The 8,926-nt window shown below is 36.6% G+C and overlaps 1 protein-coding gene across 1 annotated transcript; it reads right to left on the bottom strand.

Annotated features, from left to right (window-relative positions):
- Positions 1 to 2,942: 2,942 nt before the first annotated feature.
- ADRA2C (adrenoceptor alpha 2C) lies at positions 2,943 to 5,815 on the bottom strand. The gene has a single exon (XM_075570107.1). It carries the CDS (start codon positions 5,427 to 5,429, stop codon positions 4,122 to 4,124), a length of 1,308 nt encoding a protein of 435 aa, XP_075426222.1. The 5' UTR covers positions 5,430 to 5,815; the 3' UTR covers positions 2,943 to 4,121.
- Positions 5,816 to 8,926: the final 3,111 nt, after the last annotated feature.

The following is an 8,926-nucleotide window of genomic DNA, read 5'->3' on the forward strand; positions in this document are numbered from 1 at the left end:
TGCAAGTTGACCAAAAATCTCAACTTTTCTTTACCACTGCTTCATGGATATGGGCCATTGTGTCTAGTAATAAAAGTGAATTTGTATTTGTTGTCTTTTCTATTATTTACAGATTTCTTCTGCAAGCAGGAGTCCCTCTCCAGATCAGCAGCTCTCTTAGAAGAGAAATCAATAAGCTCAATATCATTTTTTTTAATCCAAGAAGCTCTGTGTTAAGATACCCAGAGTTTCAGTTGTCATAATTTCTCTTACAGTTTTGAAGTGCTCTCTGGAACTGCCCAAAGGGTATATGATCAAATTAGGGTGGTTTCTGCTTATTGCCTCCAGATAACATTTACAATCAACATTTGTTTTAACCAGCATTGCATGCATCATTCCATTTCCTGCATGTACAGTAATAGTTCCAGATCTGCATACATGTTTGGTGTCATATGAAAATAAAATTATACATTTTAAAGTAAAATATAAAAACTGAAACATCTTGACTTAGCATTTAGTAAACTAGGTGCACACAACAAACAAAAAACTGCAAGGAAAAAATATTGCTTTTCATGGAAATTAAAGCTGCAGACCAAGCAATATCCTACATGTGTTTGTTTTAAATAATAAATCAATTCTGTAATATGAGTAAATACTTGCTTTATTTTTAAAAATAGCTCTGAATTGCATGTTTAATGTATTATAATATAACAAGCCTTTTTTGTTTCTATAGCAACCAGTTACAAAGTCACATCCCTTCCTCTTCTGAAACAGGCTCTGGCATAGTCCTTTTTGAGCCCTGCCCTCTCTCTGGCAGTACACCAATTGTATCTAGTGACTGCCCGGTCACATGATCTTCCCCACAGAACTTTGCATCTTTGGTCCTCTTCTGCTGCACTGACAGCCATTTAGTGAACCCCCGAGACGAATCTTCACCCGATCACAGGAGAACGGATCGATCAGCAACTTAACTAATTATTTCTCATTGTGTTGATTGTATTAATGCGCATATTATAGGGGAAAAAAATAAAATCGACAGAAGCTTGGACTGCTGCTTTAAAACTTATAACTATATATTACAACTTCATATTACTATGTTTATTCCTTTTATACTTAGAAAGTTTAAATATATCACATTTAAAGGTGCTTTTTTTTTTTACATCCCTAAAGTAGTCTGTTATGTGTTTCCCTAGTTGCTATAGCAATCACGAATGTGGAGTTTTCCTTCTCTCATATTGTAAGAATAGAAAGAACTCAGAAGGTATCTATTAAAGCAAATTAAAAAATGTTCAAGAGAAATACATGCCCTCTGAGTCCTAACCCAGATATTCTGCTCCCCAGGAGGGCACACAAAATGCAGTTAAAATTATAGTGAGACACTTATGGCACTTCTATCCCTCTGAAATACACATTTAAATATATCAATGTTCAAATAGGCCCCATTTAGGTGAAAGTGTATCTATCTAACATCATAGTTACAGTATATAGCTTATTGAGTACAGAACATATATTTGGGAATTCTAAAACAATACAATGTATAGGCTTCCTTTGACAAAATGTAAGCAGTCTGAAATACTTTGATACATGTTATTATGACGAATAAGAAATTATTATTATAAAGCCTAATTAAGATATTCATTAGATGTGTTCAAATGGATGTAAATTTTGGGGTTAAATAAAACCACTAGGAAAAAAATCAATGTTTCAAATAAACTTCCCACGCTGTTGTAATTCAATTTAGTTGGATATCTGTTCAACTAAAGGACAGTTGATATGGAAGAGAACTGATGTAGTGGCTCAAGTACATAGTTAAAAAGATATATCTTAGTAAATTGCAAAATCTTTTGAAAGCTTTTATAATAGACAATTATAGTGTACTTGACAAATTTATTAGTTCAAAGGAGTCACCTAAATACACATAAATAACTTATGTGTTGTGTATATATGCTGTGATTTTTTTTTTGATTGCATCCTTAAAGCAGATAGTTGGTCACGTGTTTCTCTCGTTGCTATAGCAATCACAAAATGTTTATGGAGACAGAACAGACACATTGCATAGATACACTGCAAGCTGAAGATGCTGACAAGCACCGTCACAGTTATTATGAATATCTACATATAGCAGAATAAAATACACCATTTAAATTCCATTGTGTGGACCAAAATCAGTCTCATTGTGGAGAATGTGTTGCTGTGAAAAAAGTGGGGAAAGGCAGGTGGCCATACAGTAATGTGATGGTTTTGGTCTGCAAAATATTAAGTCTGGGAGTTAAATACTGAGTGAACTGAACCATTGTTAATAATGATGGTTCTACAATGTGCTGCAATAATATAGTGGCCCTATTAAACAGGCTGTGAAGCTACTTCTCTTTGTCAGGGAAGACCTGTGCTCGATTCAAATTGAATGAGTCTCAGAGCACCAACTGCGTAGATTGTAAGTGCTGTATGAATCCTTCTTAATTAGGGTCAAATTTAACCTGTTATTTAACATGTTTAGATGTTCTTGTTATCACAAGCAACACAACTTTTTAAGGCGTTCCAAACACTGGACTTAATGGCTTTTACTGATTTAGTCGTGACAGAATAAATGGCATTCTTAGTCATGACTGACATTCTTAGTCATAAAATTTGTTTAGTGGCCTGTTTTGTGAGGGGGTTGGATGAACGTATAATGGTACTGTAATGCCAAGTAAATACTGCCTTGCCAAACTCCACTCTCTGCCTACATTTGCTTGACACTGTATTCAGTATTTTGGGGGGGTGATATGATTCCTTTGCACAAATTTGAAGTGCTGTCAATCTTCTTTTCCTTATTATTCCATGTGATTCAATTATAATATTTGTCACCTTATCACAATGCATCACATATCAACGTCAGCTGCACAGGACACATTTATTAAAACAAATAAATATACTTTTCTTGTATTATAAATTATAATATTTAATTTAATTAAACACTGGAGATAAACAATGATTTTTCAACATATCTACTGTATTTCCACCCTTTTATCAGGGCTACAAGCAACACTGTAATTATTTCTGGCAATAGTGAGCATTTGAAGAGGAATTGAGCTGCACTTAAGCTACAGGAGATACATAAACCTTTGTCTCCACCTACACTTTCTTTATCCACTAGAGTTATTGTTTGTCATGGCAGTAATACAGATGAAAACTACAAAAGTAATGTCTGATTTATCCCTCATACTGTGACTTACCTTATTCCATAATGTCTGTGTCCATTAAAAAACCTGCTTTGATTAATTGGCCTATAAGACTGCTAGACTCATAATTGTGATAATGTATTCTATTATTTCATGTTATTTTAGATACATAGTCCATATCTGTGTTTATGTTGCTTTTTTCCATCACTGTGTTATTTATATGGAGAGGCTTCTTAAATGATACTTTTAATTAGCATAATTAACTTCTAAGGAACATCAACAGTAGATTGTTACCATGATTTTGTTGCATGTGGTGCTCCTTACACTTATCTGAAAACAGAAAAGTCACTTATTTTCTAAACTGCTCTCTGCAAAACACAAATGATTGATAAAAAAAAACAATCTGAACTCTGAGGCAATAGTTGCATTGTAAGGTAAAGTTAAATAATATGTTTATGCCCTTCAAATTTAAATTATAAAGACTACACCTACATAACGAACTGAACAGAATTAAACACGATTTTTGTTCTGCAGTATTCTACATATGGTGTAAAGGAACAATATTTGTAATATTCTGTAAAAGCTTCCTAACAATGAAAAAAAAAGAGTTAATAGAAAACATTCAATACAGCAACAACAAAAAAAAACATTTATTGATGTTCATTCTTGCAGTTAAAGTAGAAAACTGTGACATACGATACCATTAAGAGGAAACAACGTAAGTGTGTTATTACCGCATCACATACAGTAAATGCTGCTTGGGAAATAACCGTGTAGTGGAGTAAATGTGTACAGTAGGAAGGCATCCTGCACATCAGCACATCTGTACATTCAGTTCGTCACTTATTGTCAGAGCCTTGCTGTGCTGCACATCAGCTGTCAGATCACCCTGGTCATTTGTGATGAGCACTGTCTAGTCCCAGGGTCCCTCCCTCTTTATCACCCCCTAGGGAAATGCAGTGCCAATACTGGACAGATACATCAGTGCATAAAAGTCTTTCTCTTGCCTAAGCAAATAATTTTTTTGAAGGATCGTCTGAAATCCTGATTAAAAATGGTGTAAATGACCGGGTTCAGTGAGCTGTTGCAGTAACCGATCCAAAAGAAAAACTTAAATAAAGTTTCGGGGATCTCGCACGCCTCTCTGCATATGCCATGCAAGCTGTAGCTGAAAAAGAAAGGGAACCAGCACACCACGAACACTCCCATCACCACCGCCAGCACAAAGGTGAACCTCTTCTCCCTGGCTTGGGTGACTTTCCTCCTGGAAATGCTGCTCCTCTTTTTCTTTCTGGAGGAGAACAGGTCGGTGGATTTGTTGCTGGATCGGGACAGGTGGCTGGATTGTTTGGAGAAGGAATTGCTCTTGCTGCATTTCTTTTCCTTGCTGGAGTCGGTGTTCTCCTCTCTGCTGCTGCTCTTCCTCCGCTTGCTCTCTGAGATGCTGCTCTCCTCGATGTCTATGTCGTCCATCTCCGTGGCTCTGTGAGGGGTGGGACGAGATGGGCAGTGCCCGTTCTCTTTATCCCCTGGCATTTTTGCAGCGGTCGCCTTGCTGAACCCATTCTCCGTATGGGAAGAACTGTCGGGGACAGATTTCTTCTCGGACAAAGTCCTGGTCCTCAGTTTAGCTACTTGGTAGATGCGAACGTATACCAAAATCATTATCACACAGGGAGCGAAGAATGACCCTATACAAGAGGAGAGGATGTACCAGGTCTCATCGTTGAGTATACACTGAGGGTAATCATCGTCTTCAGGGTCCCTGGCCATGGAAATCAAAGGTGGAAAGGAAATGACAGCCGAGATCAGCCAGACAGTAACAATTATTCCTTTAATCCTCCGAGGTGTCCTTTTTAGGTTGTATTCCACAGCCTGGGTCACAGACCAGTATCTGTCCAAGCTTATTGCACACAGATGAACTATAGACGACGTGCAGAAAAGCACATCTAAGGCTAGGTAGATATCACACCAAACGCTGCCAAAGTACCAGTATCCCATGAGTTCATTAGCCAAAGAGAAAGGCATGACTAAGGTAGCCACCAGGATATCTGCACTGGCTAAAGAGACCAGGAAAAGGTTTTGGGGGGCTTTTAGAGCCCTACTAGTCAACACTGCGATAACCACAAAGACATTTCCCACGATGATAAAGGTAATCAGAAATCCGACAACTGCTGATAAACCCCAGATAGCAGCAACAGAATACTGCCCCACACCCGGGGCCACATGAAGATTTGAAGAAGGCAAGAGAGTACTGTTGATACTAGTCATATTTTCAGGAACATCCATGCTGATGTTAAAGTGACATCCACATACAGTACAGTACTAGCTTCGCAGCCCCTGAGTATTATTTGCCTTGCCAAGTTAACACCTTCTCAGCCCTCATCACCAGCCATTCTCTGAGGTCTCTTAAAAGTCCTCATCCCAGCCAGCGTCCATCGGTTAACAAGATCTAGCAAAACAAAATCTTCTTGTATTCCTTTATTTTTACTGGTGTCATGTTCAACACCATAGACATGAAGCTAATGTGAATGTTTGCATCCTGGTCGCCTCTCTTCCCTTGGACATAGTGATCCAGCAGGGGCAGTGTTTGGCGTACACCAAGAGGAGGTGGTACTGGGGTAGCACACTGAGGATACTTTAGGTTAAATCCGAAGCATCTGCTTTTCCATCAGACCTCAATTTTGAGTCAGAGCTGTTTGCTATATCTTTCCCGAGTCACTCTCTGGCAACAGCAAATTATTTTCTTGCATTGCTGGCCAAAAAGTGTGATGCCAACTCTATGGTGTCTTGTACTCACAGCAATGTGTCTTTTTTCTATGCAAGAATAAAACATGTTGTTTGGGATTTGGAATGCTTTAAATCCACTCAATTTAGAGTACAGTTTTTCTTAAGGGCACTTGGATCCTTTGCCTTAATCCCGGGTAAGTGCAACTGTCTGTCCCCCTCTTTTCTTAGCAGAACCTGTCACGCCTCATATCTAAAATGACATTTCAATGGAGGAGCTCATGTTATGTCAAGATGTGTTATGTAAAGCCATATTATTTGATATATTATAAATAATGCTACATAATGGGTATGGAGCTCAAGCTTTAAAAAAATAAAAAAAATTATAATAATGATACTAAGACGTGTTTCCAAAACATACTAACAACCGCATGGAACATGATTTATGAGAATATTGTTTTTTTTTGGCAAAAATGAAATTGCTTTCACTACTAACACATGCATCCCTCATTGGTTTGGTGTTTTATTTGTGACAGTGCCTGAGTTCAGTAACCCAGGGATTAGATCATAGAGTATGATGATTGCAAACTCGTAGAGTGCTCAGCAGACCATCATTACACACACACACACACACACACACACACACACACACACACACACACACACACACACACACACACACACACACACACACACACACACACACACACACACACACACTGTACTTCACATCTCATCCCTTTTAAAAATCTAAGACATATGCAAATCAAGTTGCAAAAGGAGTCAATCAATATAATATTATGATTCACCTATATTTTAAACAAGTGATCAGGTCAAAAAAAGGCGAGACCTTCATTGAGAATTCAGAAGGACCAAATGCATGGTCTTTAAATTGATATCAACACATAGTAAAATAACTTTATAGATGTGATAAAATATGTAAAATGCATATGGATTATCTGACATTAGTGGAACTAGATTTTACCTTTACTAATCCCTCAAAGTAGATTGAAATGGGTGGAAATCACAGTATTTGTCTCTTGCAATTTTACATCGTCTTGTTCAGTGTATACTGTAGCATGCATGTAGTGTAGATAGATTTCTTCAATATTGGATTAAAAAAATGTTAGCTATTCATCTAACTAACATGGCACAGTAAATGCATTATCCAACGAAACATTGCTCGCTTGAGGTCAGTGTTACCTCGCAGATCATAGGAAACTGGAGAGAAAGAAGGAGAAAATCCGATCTGCCATTACATGGTACATCTTAATAAAGCTATTACCAATAACTTTACTAACATTAACCTTTCTCTGCAACAGTAATTGTAATTTCCAGAGCCTTCAGCTTGGACATGTTTTTTATAATTATATAAATATCTCCATAAGAAGAGGACCTTTTTCTCTTTATGAACTACAGTGTATAAAAAATTATGTACTGAAAAAGTACAATCCCAAATATAGAATTGTGCAGCCTCTTGTTTACAGTACACGTTATTCAAATTAATTTGCCTATGTATTTTTGTTTATTGGTTACAAAACTCTCCACTGTTTTCAGAAATGCTCTGGAACACAAATACAGAAATAATGTCCACTATAACACTGGGGATAGAATTACTTGCTCAAGGTTAGTACAGTATACAGTAAGATGCTTGTCTTGAGCCCATACACTTAAAGTAGTGTCCAAATTAAATACACTTATGTAATAGAGGAAAGATTTAATCAAGTAATATGAAATAATTGTATTGATTAAATATCACAACATTTATATGGACTCAATTGCCCTATAATTACAGTAGCTGTATTCTTTAATTGAAAGAGATGCTTTTGTACACAGTGTCCTTTATTGCAACTGCAAGCTCATATACCTTAATATACCCTATAGTATTTTTCTAAATGCGTTTAATTGAACTTATTTGTATTGTGTGTTCAACAATTTTCAGTACAATTGTATATAAGGTACATGGGGTACATTTTCTTCTGTTTAACAAATAAGTCTACTGTCTTAAGCTCCAATCTCCAGTCTCTATTTTTCTCCGTTTTCTGCCAAATACAAAATGTTGTTTGCATGATAAAAATAAATTGGAAGTGTTTACTAAATGCAATAAAACTGCTTAACACACGTTAATTGGTTCATGCAATAGAAATAGAACAGATAGAACTGCGATCAACCACGTAATTATTTCTGTAGGGATTGAAATAAGTAATATAATTCTGTTCAGCCAAAGTCTTAATCTGCAATTACAGTATACAGTGTACGTTAACATGTGAACACAAATACCATCTGATCAGCTCTTCAAAATACAGATGTAGCAGACGTTATTGCACCTGGTGGTGTGCTTCCGTGAATTAAATTGCGCGGAAGCCCTTCCCCCTTTAGGCGCGCAGCTGATTCAAGTCAATGGACTCTTCTCACGCTAGCGTGTTGTTTATGTCATGAAGCAGTGCTCCAGGTAGTGCAATAACGACTTTCATAGTCGGAAGTCTAGTGTATATCAACTATGCAATCTCCAGGCTTTTCTCAGACACCCACTCAAAAAAGGCATTAAAATATAGACTTTGTTTCACTGTCCTTATGACTTTAATTTTTTTAAATGGCTGCAATAAAATAAAAATGTATTTTTCCTGTGGACAAATAATATAATCGAATACTTTTGGACATTACGTTCATAGTTTTTGAGAAACCTATAAAACCTATTCTACATAATTTCTCAATTTAGGAATGTGGTCTGATGCATGGCCTTCTGCTCTAAGGGACAATAGATATGTCAAATCGCACTGATTTGACGTGCTCTCAAACTTTAATGGAGTCTCCCTGATAAATATCAGTAATATTCGATTAATAGATGATCTTTCAGCCCAGAAATGCCAAAAACATTAATTTGGTTAATCTATAATACAAGAATGGCATTTGTATCCCCAGACTCCCTGATTTCAACTTCTGATCCACTCTAGGGATAAAATATAAATTTAATAGGACATTTATATTGTTGCTTTAAATTTAAATCTCCATTATAGAAAAAAAGGCACAAGTTCTCCTTTATATACATGCCCATGTTC

Source organism: Ascaphus truei, chromosome 1 (genome assembly GCF_040206685.1).
Source record: "Ascaphus truei isolate aAscTru1 chromosome 1, aAscTru1.hap1, whole genome shotgun sequence".
Classification (NCBI taxonomy): domain Eukaryota; kingdom Metazoa; phylum Chordata; class Amphibia; order Anura; family Ascaphidae; genus Ascaphus; species Ascaphus truei.